The 14,843-nt window shown below is 38.3% G+C and overlaps 1 protein-coding gene across 12 annotated transcripts in view; it reads right to left on the bottom strand.

Moving 5' to 3' along the window:
* TJP1 (tight junction protein 1) overlaps window positions 1-14,843 on the bottom strand; it is a 255,304-nt gene that overhangs the window by 28,113 nt on the left and 212,348 nt on the right. For all 12 annotated transcript variants that reach the window (XM_022554511.3, XM_022554512.3, XM_089906657.1 and 9 more), the window contains 5 exons: window positions 7,932-8,071; window positions 6,929-7,034; window positions 3,650-3,800; window positions 1,248-1,356; window positions 64-283 (listed from right to left, as the gene is read on the bottom strand). In XM_022554511.3, coding sequence (XP_022410219.2) covers window positions 64-283; window positions 1,248-1,356; window positions 3,650-3,800; window positions 6,929-7,034; window positions 7,932-8,071 — 726 coding nt within the window. The remainder of the gene's footprint in view (window positions 1-63; window positions 284-1,247; window positions 1,357-3,649; window positions 3,801-6,928; window positions 7,035-7,931; window positions 8,072-14,843) is intronic.

Below are 14,843 nucleotides of genomic sequence, written 5' to 3'. Positions count from 1 at the left end.
GGGACTGAAATATTGTCATCATTTCCTTAATTTGTTCTGTAAGAAGTATCCAAACATTCATACCTGTTCTTATTAGGGATGATGCCTCGTTCTACCTCCTTATGATTTTTGCCAATTCGAATAGCAAGCCAAGAGCCCAGTTTTCCATTGTACAAAGTATCCACAACACGGAACACCTCTCCTTTGTTAAAACTAAGTCCATAGGGAGATTCCTTTTCATATTCAAAATGAGTTCTAATATAGAAAGAATCTCCTACATCTGATTCCACGATGCGACGATAAACTAAAGGGAATCAAAACAAAAAATTATCAATAACTAGTGGGAAAAGATATTAATCTGAAGAGAATATATTATGTGAAGATTCTATTGATAATATCAACAATAACAAAAACAACAGTTTCCAACAAACGGTGGCTCCTTACTAAGTATTCTGTCTTGTGGACATCATCATTATCTCACAAAATGGGAACTCTTAGCACTTCCATTTCACAAATGAGGAAACTACTGCAGATACAGATCAAGCAACTTGTCCAAAGCCACACATGCTTTCTATTTAAATCATCTAACTTAATTTCGCTGCAGCCCCTGCAAACCTTATCTATGTCCCATTTTCTAAATGAGTGGTTCTCAAATGAGGGCAATTCTGTTCCCCCCAGGGAAGAGCTGGCATACACGGAGATATTTTTGATAGTTGCAACTGTGTGTTGAAAGGAGGTGTGTGTGCTATGGACACTTAGTGAGCAGAGGGAAGGATGCTTTTAAACAGCCTAAAACACACGGGACAGCCCTTACAACAAAGAATTATTTGGTTCAAAACATCAACAGTGACAAGCTTGAGAAACCCTGTTCTAAATGAAAATGTATCTGCTTAATCACAGAGAAAATCAGGCATTCCCTTGCATTAATGCTAACAAACATCAGAGTATATTGCTTAGAAAACATGAATACAAAATTCAGAAGCTACCCATATGCACTTTTGTGTGGAATACTATAGGATTTTTCCGTGCAGATGGCACTCTACTTCAATAGAACGCCAGAAAGGTTGGCTGGTCCTATCACTGTGCTGTGTTAACAAGCACAGTGTAAGACTGTGTGCCCCTAAATGACAAAATAAACAAAATCTGTGAGATTAACAAATTCATTTATCACTTAACTTTGATTTATTAAAAACATTAAAATTAAAATTCCTATTTAAGTCCTCAAACTTCTCCAGGTTTATTTTCTCAATATTCTGACAGTATCTCACCATCCTTCTTCTTCTGAGCCAATATGGTCACTTCTTCTCCTTTTGGGAGGTCGAGTAGAAAAAGGACAGCTTCTTCTCTTATGATATTTGTGAAGTCTACATTGTTTACCTGTTAAAATACATTTCACAAATTACTACTGGTCATATTTTAAGATTATAAAAACATTTATCTATGCAGGAAACAAATATATCCAGAGTTTATCTAATTTGAAAATATCACATCTTCAAAAGTAAAAATTTTCATTTTACTTTGGAGAAAAGAATATACCCTAATTTAAAACAAGCAGAAACCAAGTAAATAAAGTGAGTGAAGGTGTAAAGTCATTTAAAGAGTAGTCACAATGCATCCCGACATTAGAGATGATACACTGCAAAATCCAACCAATTCAGACCAAAAAAGACAACTTCTAATTCCAACTGTTTATTATTATTGCAAAATCTCGGGATTTAAAATTTTAAATTATAAGTTCTATGAATGTATAATAGAGCCCTACTTTTTACTAGGCTCTGAAAAAGAAATCAAAAGGAAACAAGATTAAAAAGAGTGTGTGCATTGTGCCATCTCTGTAAGAGCATCTGTATGATGTAAGCTCAGTGTCTGCCAAATCAATGTTTAATATTAGACGCTCCTAAGGACCAAAATGTAACTTATCAAAATGTCCCCAGTGACTATGTGCAGGATTACAGGTAGATTTTCTTCTACTCATCTTCTGGAAATTTTCCACATTAAAAAAATTTTTTTTTCTACATGTACTACCTTTATGATACGAAACAACAAAAAAACTATTAAGAAATATTTTTTGAATGATGTATGATTACTTCAAACAGGATATGGGGTAGGTAAGAGAATAACAGGTCTGTTTAATTATCCATGTTGTATTTGAGAAAATGTAGACATCATCTGGAGGAATCATAACACAAAGTCAGGTGGAAACCAGTGAGTCAGGAGACAATGCCCTGACTTTCTGACATGTAAGTCTGAAGGGGGAGGAGGAGGACGGGAGTGGCCATAGGCAGCCAGCACAGTCTGAGGGGGCTTGCAGAGGGCTCAGAGGGCAGCTTCTGACCGCGGGCTGCTGCCAAAAGCGACCAAACCCAAGATAGAGATACGATAGCAAGATAGAAGCAGGGGGCTGCTGACACATCCCAAGTTTTCGGAAGAATGATTAAAGAAGGTAGGAAAAGAACTGAAATGATTAGAGGAGTACCAGAAAAGCAGTGTTATGGAATCCAAGGAAGAAAGCACTTCAAAAAGGACTTGTTAAGAAGGTCAAAACACTAGTAAGAAATACAGGAAAATGAGGGCTGAAGATGACATTAGGTCGGCAATGCCTCATGAAAATTCACATTCAGTCGTGGTTAAGGTGGAAGGCAGACTACACAATTTTATGACACAAGGACTGAAAAGCAAGCAGGGAAGGGACTCAACCAAACCTTCAACAAGTTCAACAGCCAAAGGAGAAAAGACAGACAATGGAAGGCTGATGAAGAACCAGAGGATAGGGAAAGAGGAAAACGTGAGCAAAGCAGCCATATTCTGGGGCAGGAGGAGAACGAATGCAGGACATGGGCAGGAGGCAGCCTGAACGCAGGAAGAGACCAGAACAGAGGTGGCAACGATAATCTGAGGCAATCTCCTCTGGCAAGAGAAGTAGAGCAGATGTAGGAACTCCCACTTGAGAGATATGATCTTCCAATTAAAACAGCACATAGTGCATCTGGCAGAAAGTTTGGATATTTTAAAAAGAGAAGAGAGAAATAAAGATGGTACTATGTTACTAGGCGGCATTGCTTATGGAAAAGAAACAAAAACATACACAAACAAAAAACAAAAGAAAAAGACCCGACTGGTACCCTGCACCTAAACTAGGCTTTCCTGGACTCTTCCCTCTTGTGGGGTATGAAGCTTCAGAGCCCGGGCAGCTTACACATGTGCCTGATGGAAACCCCATGTCTGCACACCTGAGCCATCACCTGTGGTGAAGAAGGTCCTACAGGGCTCTGTGGGCTGCTGCAAAGACTACTCCCACTGGAGAGGAACACCTGCCGCTGCCCTAGTGGCAAGTTGTGGCCCACGGCAGAGTCTAGCCAGCCTGAATGTTTAATTGAATTTAAAATAACTGGTGGATATTATGGGGCTCTAAGACTTACTTTTTTTAGGTTCTATGAACATGAGTGATTAACACGAGACCAAAGCACCACACTGTGTAGTAACAACACAGCAGTGAATAAGAGCAAAGGCAGGAATGAGAAGACCTGATGGATTCTCAATCTGCATGCTAAATTGGTTCTAGACGCTACAATAGATTACAAGCTAACTGCGATAGTGAGTCTCCTGTGTCTGATGCCTTTTTCTAAAGATCTAAGTACTTTGAAACCACATAAGTTGACCACTGACATACCCTGAGAATCTGATCACCCTCTTCCAAGCCTTCTTTGGCAGCAGGGCTATCTTCAAGAACGCCAGCTACAAATATTCCAACATCATTTCCACCAGCCAGCCGCAAACCCACACTATCTCCTTTCCTGAATTTTACTAATTTCATGCTGGGCCTGTTAAGACAAATATTTCATTTGAAACAGTTAAGAGAAGCTTGAAGAGTTATAGCAAACTACTACAATAAAAACCATTATTTAGAATAAAACAAAGGACCATCATCTCTAAAATTTGCCCTACACCTCTAATTTACTGAATAAAATTTATCATTAGAATACCAAACCAGATTTAATAGCACTTTCTTTTAATTTTTGATTAACAAAATAAGTTTTGAAATATCCAAATTCAATATGTAAGTACTGTTTTACATAATAATTATAAAATTACTTCATAACAATGCTTTCCCAACTCTGAGTCTTGGATTTATGTGGTACATTAACAATGGCTAAAAAATCTTCCATTTCTCCCACCCCAATTCATACCATATCATCTCTACTGAATGACTAAGAAGCACTATCGTACAAAGGTAGAAACTGAGCATAAACTGACAAATTTCCCTAATGCCACAGAGTCAAAATCAGGCTCTAAGCACTGTAATCTCTATACCTAACAGACAGTGGTTTTGAAACTTTGCAGTTAGGGGACTCCTTCAGTAGTTCACACAGATCACTTACTCTGCAGCCCCTTTGAATTTTAAACAAAAAGCTTATCATCATTCAGCCTTTTTGGATTAGCCCCATATTTAAGCTCTGCCCCCTTCTTGCTAGAGAGAATGGAAAGGAATTAATGCAGGCACATTCCTCTACTATCAGTGTAGTGTCAAAGCTCTGTGACACTCCTAAAACACCAAAGAATGGCTAGACAGAAACACATCGTAACTAAGCATTACCCTTTTGGGTAATTAATTACAAATTACATACATAATTACAAATTTCCCTTCTAGGTTTCTATAACCATCCCACATTCCAAGCCAAGAAGACACACAATTCTACCTATTCTGACACGATGTGTGGGAAAAAGTCCTTTTCCTCTTAATTTACTAAGTAACAATGAGCAAATAATTAGAAACTAGTAGTAACGAAAAAAACACAAATCAAACAAATGAATGAGTTAAGGGAAGAGAGATGCCTCATTGTTTAAAACCAACTAAAGACCACCTTAGCTTTCAGAACTTACAAGGTAGTCACATTTGACCTTGTTTCTTCATGTAGAACTAACATTAGCTAGATGGAAACCTAAGAGTCTGTAGGTCAGATGAGGTCACTTACTGCCAGGGCTGGTGGTACCCTTAGTGCCCCAAATCCATTTACTGGCTTTACCATGGAGGGTGTGAGTCCCTCAGCTGTGATGGATCCTACTTTTCCAACTGCATCAAGAGCCTTCTGACAGACTCCTCTCCCAAACCAACTGTACAGGCAGCTCTTTTAAACATTTCCTTAAAGTCCTTAAGGCCCCAGGTCCCTCAAGTCCTCTCCTAACACTGACCCATCTAGTGCACCTCAAAAAGTAAAATAGCTGATTGTAGTCTGCATCCTTTAGTAAAACCTGGCTTTTTATTGATAAAACCACTGTTCAAGGACAGCTGTAGGCCCCATCTTAGGGTCATGTGCCCTACATGCCTAATATTTTATACTCTGCCCTGTGTTATGTCAACCACATGCAATAGCAAAAATCCTTCTGCCTCAAATCCAGTCACTGAATCTGAATGAATAACTAAACCTTTCCTGGCTAAGCTACAAATCCTGCCCACATTCTCAGTTCTCTTTGGTATCTGTCCTTCAGTGCTCCCTCAGGGAAACAGGTCTCTGGAATCTAGTTATTAAAGTTTTCGTAAAACTTACAGAGTTAGGAAAGCTCTCAGGCCATTCTCTCTTTTTTCTTTTGGCTGCACTGGGTGTATGCTACTGCCCACGGGCTTTTTCTCTAGTTGTGGTGGGCAGGCCTCTCATTGCAGTGGCTTCTCTTGTTGCGGAGCATGGGCTCTAGGCACACGGGCTCAGTAGTTGTGGCGCACGGGCTTAGTTCCTCCCGTGCATGTGGGATCTTCCTGGACCAGGGCTCAAACCCGTGTCCCCTGCATTGGCAGGCAGATTCTTTTTGTTTTTGTTTTGTTTTGTTTTGTTTTTGCGGTACGTGGGACTCTCACTGTTGTGGCCTCTCCCGTTGCGGAGCAACAGGCTCCGGACGCGCAGGCTCAGCGGCCATGGCTCACGGGCCTAGCCGCTCCGCGGCATGTGGGATCCTCCTGGACCGGGGCACGAACCCGTGTCCCCTGCATCGGCAGGCGGACTCTCAACCACTGCGCCACCAGGGAAGCCCGGCAGGTGGATTCTTAACCACTGCTCCATCAGGGAAGTCCCCAAAATGTATAATTTTAAACTTGTGATACTTTCACCTATTTCAGGAGCCATTTCTCTCTACCAAGCTAGGTCTTATGGTAATAACCCAATTTTCTTTAGCAGAGAAAACAGATGAGAGCAGAGGTCTACATCTAATCTACCTTAGGAAATCTGGTCATTTTCCATTATTCATGTCATGTCTCTTTTACCAGAGAGGCAACAAAAACTAATCTGATGATCATGATAGTTTGAAATCTGGATATAAAATCTACATCTCAATCTCAATGTATAAAATAATAAAAGTTGTGAATATCAAAAACTTACTTTTGAGTTGCTAACTAATCTAGAACAGGTTTCTCAACCGGAAGTGATTTTGCCTGCAGGGAACATCTGTCAGAGCCTAGAGATATTTTTAGTTGTCACAACTGGGGTGTGTATGAGTGTGCTACTAGCAGCCAGTGGCCAGGGATGCTACTAAGCATCCACAATGTAAAGGACAGTCCACCACAATAAACAATTATCTGGCCCCAAATGTCAACAGCGCTGAGATGGAGGAACACTGATTTTTTTTAAAAATGCTAGGGCTTTAGAATGCCTGTGAAAATTCTGATGTTTAAATAGAAAACAATTTTCTAGTTTTGTAATTCCCAATCTAAAAACTAGGCAGAGAAAAAAACAGTGGTGAGAAAGAAGTAAACATGTTAAATGTTTCTTTGTTGTTCTCTAATCTCTAACTGATTCTATCACATAAATAATTTAAAAAACCAAAACAAACACTAACCATAGCATTTAATAGTATACACTGTCTTTAAAAGCATATATAATATGGTTCGCAATTGAATTCTCAATTTAAATAATCCTTAGTAACGGGCAGAGAAGACAACACAAGTTTAAAACCACATTACCGAAGAATCCCATCTTCATGAGTTGCATTAGGCAGGATCCCATCAGATGGACTGACAGGTAAATCCACGTCTGGCTGTCCAACCTGAGCATACACAGGCTTTGGTTCTAAAAGAAAAGAAAATTTAAATTATGCAGGAATCACTTTACAAAATGGAATAACAAAGCAAGCAACCACTGAAATAACCAAACAATAAAAAGTCTGCAAAATACAGCAAAAATGTAAGTTCAGAGAACCTGATCAGGAAAATATATACTACATATGCATATATCAGGGTACATTTTACAGTTATAAATTCTGGGATCTTTATAGCATGTATGCACGTTACATGGTCACCTATGCTTTCTATAGCTCCAGCTGTTACAGTCTGAAAAATATACTTTTTAGGGAAGAATAACAGAGGAAGAAGAATATAAGAAGAGAGAATCCCTACATTTCTCTGTTAAGACTGTCAAAGTAGCCTTCTTTCTTCACTGTGATACAATTTATTTTTAAATTTCCACATTCCTGCCACTAAATAATCAGAGCAGAAACAGGTTTTGAGAGAAGGACCTGAGAGACAGTAGAACCAGGACCTCCAGGCCTGTCAAGCAACTGGATCTCAGAACCTTGCAGATTCTTATGTGTGGTCTTGTGTACAGGTCAGCAAGGTATACTTCATAAAGTGTTTCTGAAAACACTTTCAATAGACAAGAGAACTTTAAACAGTGTCTAAAGCCAATCTAATGTTTCCCTTAATGAGCAGTACTGGAAAACAACCTCACTCACTGTGAACAGCTGTGAACCACAAATAACTTCTATCTGGAAAATTTGAAAAACATTCACGAACGTTTACTGATATATGGCAACCTCCCACTTACAAAGAAAATGCTGGAAGTACAGAAAAATTCACACATGGGTAGTAGGTAGCAGTAGTAATAATAATTGCATCTTTATATTTTCTGTAAATTGTGAAACAATTTAGTCTGAATGCAAATGTTTCCTGCACTCTAGGCTAGGCTTACCTGGAAGACTGGGTGTTTGTTTCTCACTTCTTTCAACTATAACTTCTTCCACCGTTTTAGGTGTGTGACCATCTGCATGCTTCACAGGAGTTGAGACAGCCCCGGGTTTAGAAATTCTCTCTTCCTCTCTGCTCCGGAGACTATACATCAGTAAAATAAAAACTTATGAGCATGCCAAGACAATGTCAAAAAAGGGTGACAAGGGACTTGCTCTAAAAGATAACAAAATATGGTAAAAACTTAGTAATTAAAACTAGAGTGCTACTGCCACAGAAACAGATAAATAGATCCATGTAACAAAACAGAAAATGGAGAAATATATCCACAGTACCAAAGTTTATTACGGAAGCAGCAGCCCAAAACTGCTGGAAGAGAACACACTGTTTAATAAACAGTGTTTAGAACAACTGTCCACAAATTTAGAAAAATTAGATCTCTATGCATATCAATGACATAAGTATAAATTTCAGATAAAGTCTTAAACATAAAATATATTTTTAAAATCTTATCAAAAATAGAGGACTCAAGATTCAATGCACAAAATGAAGTGAATACATAAAAAGTTTAAAAAGGTGTGAAAATAATTTGAAAAAATATGTCTTAGGTTGAACCAAATGAATTTTTTTTAAGTTCAAACAACTGAACATTAGCAATTTGACCAAACAAATGTAACAGGAGTTCAATTTTAAGACTATATATTGATCTAACAATATATAATAAGAATTTGATATTTAGAACATATGCAAACACACTTTTAAATTATTTTAGAATAAAAAGAGCCAATATGTGAACTCATGGACAAAAATGAAAAAGACCTTGGGCTTCCCTGGTGGCACAGTGGTTGAGAATCTGCCTGCTAATGCAGGGGACACGGGTTTGAGCCCTGGTCTGGGAGGATCCCACATGCCGCGGAGCAACTAGGCCCATGAGCCACAACTACTGAGCCTGCGCGTCTGGAGCCTGTGCTCCACAACAAGTGAGGCCGCGATAGTGAGAGGCCCGCGCACCGCGTTGAAGAGTGGCCCCCGCTCGCCACAACTAGAGAAAGCCCTCGCACAGAAACGAAGACCCAACACAGCAAAAATTAATTAATTAATTAATAAACTCCTACCCCAAACATCTAAAAAAAAAAAAAAATGAAAAAAACCTAGAAACAGACTTCCCATAATATGGAAAATTTCTCATCAAAAGAATAAGCTGGAAGGATGCTCACCTGTGTTAAGTGAAACAAACTACTATCTGAGGAATATGTGCAGAGCCCGATCTTTTCAAATTATTTTTAAAACCCACAGAAGCTCTATGATGCTAAAATGTTTGCACGAGTACGGAGGAAAGCTTAATTCAAGAAGGAGATCTGGGATGAGGTGGAGTTGGCAGATTTGGCCTATTTCACCTGTTCTAACGAGCATACAATGCTTTCATAATTGAAGATTAAAAATTAAAATATTAAAGTTACAATGAAATAGAGTTATATCTGGAGACATGAAAATAGCCCCAAAATAAAATGTGAAGAACAAACTGCAGAATATACGTGGTGTGACATCACTAAGGTATTAAAGAAAACTCTCCACAGCTACACAAACACATGTCGACGCCACATGCAGAAAGACCCAGACGGACAGAGGCGACAGATGTTCTCGGAGTGGGGAGCAGACAAAATAGCAGCCCAGGGAAATCTGAGATTTATCTCCACTATTTCAGTTTTCATAAGAAAATATTTACATAGTACTTATGAAGTAAAGTCTGAAATGTTTTTAAATATTTTAAAATAATGTTCATTACTTGAAAATGGAATTAAGTCTAATTTTAAACAATGAATTTGATTCTATTAATGCATATTATTAGCAGTCTCGTACCAGGAAAAAATTTCTTCCCGTTATCCTCTTGAAAAAATAAAACATAAGCACTTTTCAGAGTTTCTATTTTCATGTTCATTTAACTACTCAGTGGGGGTGTATTCCAGTTTTAAATTATATGTATTAAATGAGCTACATGTAAGTAAAACAGTCTTTCAGAAAGTAAAGCCAAGATATCTTCTAGCTCAAACCAGAATGAACTTTCTAAATCATAAAAGGTTAAAATTTTTAGCCACTGCTTATGTAATAAAATCTTACATACAACTAGTCTAAGTATAAATAAATACAGTTAAACTCTATCCCCAAACTGCTCTAGGCACCTCAGAATATAAAGGGAAATACAAAATAATAAATTCTCCTTGCATTCTTTGCACTGAAAAATGCAAATGATGTAAAGTATGAACATTTTGAAGAGAATGAGATTAAAGAACTACATAATTTTAGTAGTTCTACAGATTTTGTTGCTCTGCAACAGACTTTAAAGACTATTTGCTTAAAAAAGATCAAAAAACAAACGTTTCCAATTGATTTCGTTTCTTGTAACTTAAAAATTCTAAACTTAGAATGTGACCAAGTGACATTAATGATAACTAAGAATCAATGATAATATTTTAATCTGAACGTCCTCCCCAGTGATAACCAAGACTGTCGTGCAATAGGGCTCTTGCTCCATACATCACACGGAACTCCCGCTAGTAGAGTTGGCTAATTTTCATACTCTATACCACCTTTCTTTTTTTTTTTTTTTTACCACCTTTCTTTAATATAATTATTATGACTTAACATTGCAGATGGGTGGAATGCACATCATTCTATTAAATTTTTCATACAATTAATATTTGGAAAAATCATTGTTCATTTTTAGTGTATTTCCATTATCTACCAAAAGATGGAAGCATTATTCAATACATGTAGATTTGGAGCCGTGCTGTTAATGGAATTGTGAAGCAAGTCATTTATGTAATTTAAAATTTTCTAGAATCCATATTAAATAAATGAGGTGAAATCAATTAATACATTTTATTTAACTCAGTATACCCACAATATTATTTAAGTAATCAATATAAATGATTAATGAGGTATTTTACACATTCTTTTTTGTGTACTCAGTCATCAAACTCCAGCGTGTAGGTTCACACTTACGTCTCTATTTAAACTGACCACATTTCAAAGGCTCCACAGCCACATGTGGCTAGTGGCAATGGTGTTGGGCAACGAAGATCTAGAGTAACAGTATAGAACAAAATAATCAACTTTTCCAAACATTTAAAATGTTCTACTATGAGCATGTATGACCATTAAGTCTATTATAAGACAAAGAATAGAATTTAGACACACAGAATCAGCCTACAATCAGGGGCAGTTACTGAAAGTGAAGCCATAAAAAAGGAAAATACATTTTCCCCAAACGTTCCTTACATAGTTCTACCCTAATGGCGCCCATGTAATATTTAAGCTTTAGTAAAAAAACAACTTTTGCTATTATGAGTCAAGCCAACTTTATATAAAAACCATCTTTGTCCTGAGTTGGACTCATGTTTATCTACCACACTCTGGCTCCTAGTAGCCTAGAAAGAAACTCCAGGCATTCTAGGGGACCTTGAGACCCTCTGAAGGGTGTTTTTGTTTTTCCCCTGGAGGGTAAGCAGATAGGTTTTGTTTTTCAGATTTTTCACTTCTACATATTAATCTAACGGTAATGATCCATTCATCTAGAGACTTTGGGCTGGTTAAAAGCTCTGCGAACAGTAGTTAAGACAAAGTCTCTGAAAGAGAGTTTTTACAGTCACATAAATGGGCTCATTGTAAACAGAGCCTTAAGTTGTATCCAGTCAACTCTGTAAGTACAGTAGCAGATTAACACACATTCAACCAGATCAGCAAAGAGTAACAGATTAAGTGCAAAACTTCAGGTGTAAAGTCACAGCTGTTTGGGACCATTTAGTGCAGGCAAAGGGCAGGCAGCGAGGTGAGAAGAGGGACCTGGAGAGACACTGCAGGAGGAAGGGGCTCTCCTCCGTCCCCTCAGCAGCCCCTGCAGGACACAGGGGCCAGAAGCACTCAGTGGCCAGCAGCTTTCCCCAGACACTTCCTAGGTTGGTTTTACGGTGCGCGGTCTGACAAGACACCTCCTCAAGATTGGCTTTCCCAAGCCCCGTGGAGGGCAGATTTCCTGCAAGTTCATCCAGTGACACCACAGTGAATTCTCTGCCATGCAGTGAGCCTCAGGTGTGTGAGGACAGGTGGGGAAGCTTCTTCCTTTGGCAAATCCATCTCAGCACCAGGGGAAGGACCTGCTCCTTACATCTGATTCTTATATTTTTCAGAGTTCTCTTTATTTATTACTGGCGAATCCCTTGTCACTCCAATCTCGTTATATTTAATCTCTTTGTATTAAATTCGCTCTGTTCACAAGAAACTGTGCTTTCTGTCTTTTGGACCCTGATGAAATATGCCAGACTGCCAATTCTTCAAGGAGTTTTATTTCTGATTTCTAGTTCTCAAACACCTCCCCAACTGACTGGTTACATCTTATTTAAAACTAATCTTAATACAGGAAATAAACTGAGGCTGAATGTTCACTGTAGTAAAAAAATCCTTTTATAAAGCTAATTTCCTCTTACATAATAAATGACTCATCCTACATAAGCCAATTTATAATTTCTTTTCAGAAACTCATTTATGGCATAAAGGTAGGCAAGATCTACACAGCTTAGGATGGACACAGCAACCAGGTACCCTTTAAAGGCCACCGGACTATCTCAGCCCCAATTATCAATAAAGATAGAAACTTAGAAAGTAACTTAACCAGACTCCAAAGTTCTTCTCCACTGGCAGGGACAGTTCGGCATGGAGGGCTCCTAATACACATGAGAAAGAAAAACTAAGGCACACTCAAGTCTGCCTTCTCAGAATACTGCAGCCATTGCTAATCTTCTAAATTTCATATGGAAACAGATATTTACATACTGCAGTTCCTCCTCAACAGCAATTCAAAAATTACAGCATGGCACACAGACGATTATAAGGATGAAAAAGGCAGAGAGATGTGGAGATTCTGGGCTGGTACTTGGGCAGAGAAGTGAAGAGCTGCCCAGGGAGTATGCTGAGAAAGCAGGGGGAATAATTACCTTATATCTACTTGGCTACATTTGCAAGCGAAGTTCTCACAATTTAAATTTGTTCTTTATACATTGTAATCTAATTTTCAAAAATATATATATGTGTGGTGTACATTTTTGAAAAAATATGAGTGTCTGTATTGCTCACTTTGACAAATGGCTTTCTGGCAATAACCTAGCTAAATATTTACATGAAGCCTATCAGCTTGTACAGAGATTCTCATCTTGCATGTTCGTTTATGATGATAATGACTAACCTAGTCCATCTGAATTAGAAAACAGATCTGTTGTTCAACAAGTATAATTGAAAAAATGATCAATTTTTAGTAAGGAACAACTGGGCAAAGACTAAGAAGGACCCTTCTTTCACTTAAGGGACAACAGCATCATCAGGGCTTCACTGGTGGTATGACTATTACGTACTTAGATTAACATTTAGAGTAAAACAAGCCTTGATTGTGCAGTATGTTTGGCTGACTTTATAACAAGAGACCAGTGTTACCATACTCTTCATTTTTTATTAACATTCTCTCAAAGGCAATAAAGAATTGTCCTACATTATTTAAACTAGAAATAAGATTTTTCATATACTTACTACTTTTACACGTGAGTGGAAGTCTGTTTTTATAATATTTTATGTTTTATATTGTACTTGTACAAGAAAATAGTTCTCAGCTGATGGAGTAAATAAAATGTACACTTTTACTTTAAAAATAGTGACTATAAAGTATAATATTTAAGCTTGCCTTGCTGTCATTAGGTCCATGAACTCCTCTTAGGGGTTAAAATCCATCACCAATCACTGAGCACAATACTACTAGACCTTGGTCTATAGTAACTAGAGAAATGTATCAGCTATGGTCCTCCCTCAGCCCTTCCCCTTACAAAGCATATGAAAACAAAACCTCAGTTTGGAGTTTTAATCCCGTAACCGAAAATTCCCAAGGACTGAAAGTAACAGTTGGCTCTTATCTAAATAACAGAAGTTCAGGATGGGTCTTTAATATTCCACTCACTTTCAAAGGTTAGACAAAGAATCTTATTTTAAAAAGATTTAGTAACAATTCAAGTGATAAACTTTGAAGTTTCACATTCTCCCTAACCAATTTTCCAAAACAGGAAAAAAAAAACCGTTTAAGAACTCCAAATCCCTGGCTATGTTGCCCTTGTGGTCCAGCCACACCAGTCACCTTGCTGTTCTTCCAACAAGCTGAATGTATCTCTATCTCTGTCTTATTCTGGAATGATCTTCCTTTGGCTGGCTCCTCACTCACTCATATCAAGGTAAGTTGACCGTAGAGAAGCCTTCTTTCTGCCCAAGCATATCTCTAATACTGCCCCCTCTTCCTGCACTGTCACATCACCCTGATTTTCTTTACCACTAATGCAAATTACTGTTTCATATTTCAAACGCATTTATCTGTTTTATTCACTTGGATATAAGCTCTATGGTACAAGGGATCTTGCCTAGATTGTTGAGGGCATAATTTATAATCATACACTGACAACATGTGCATTATCAAAAAATACTTCATAGGGGTTTCCCTGGTGGTGCAGTGGTTGAGAGTCCACCTGCCGATGCAGGGGACACAGGTTCGTGCCCCGGTCCGGGAAGATCCCACATGCCGCGGAGCGGCTGGGCCCGTGAGCCATGGCCGCTAAGCCTGCGTGTCCGGAGCCTGTACTCCGCAACGGGAGAGGCCACAACAGTGAGACGCCCACGTACCGAAAAGAACAAAACAAAACAAAACTTCATAAAGGAAAAATGAGCAGGATAATGTCAAAATTACTGGTGAAGAAGAAATCTTTCAACCTTCACTGAAGGAACACTCACTGTGCTGACTGCTGATCACTCACCACGAAGTGTGCACGGCACAGGAGCCATAGGAAAGAAGGCATCAATTGTTGATTAAATTCACTGAGATTTAATAAAC

The sequence above is a fragment of the Delphinapterus leucas genome, chromosome 2 (genome assembly GCF_059928025.1).
Source record: "Delphinapterus leucas isolate spDelLeu-1000000601 "Yukka" chromosome 2, BTC_Dleu_Yukka2, whole genome shotgun sequence".
Taxonomy (NCBI): Eukaryota; Metazoa; Chordata; class Mammalia; order Artiodactyla; family Monodontidae; genus Delphinapterus; species Delphinapterus leucas.
Note: the sequence above shows the minus strand (reverse complement) of the source record. Positions and strands in the feature narration are given on the sequence as shown.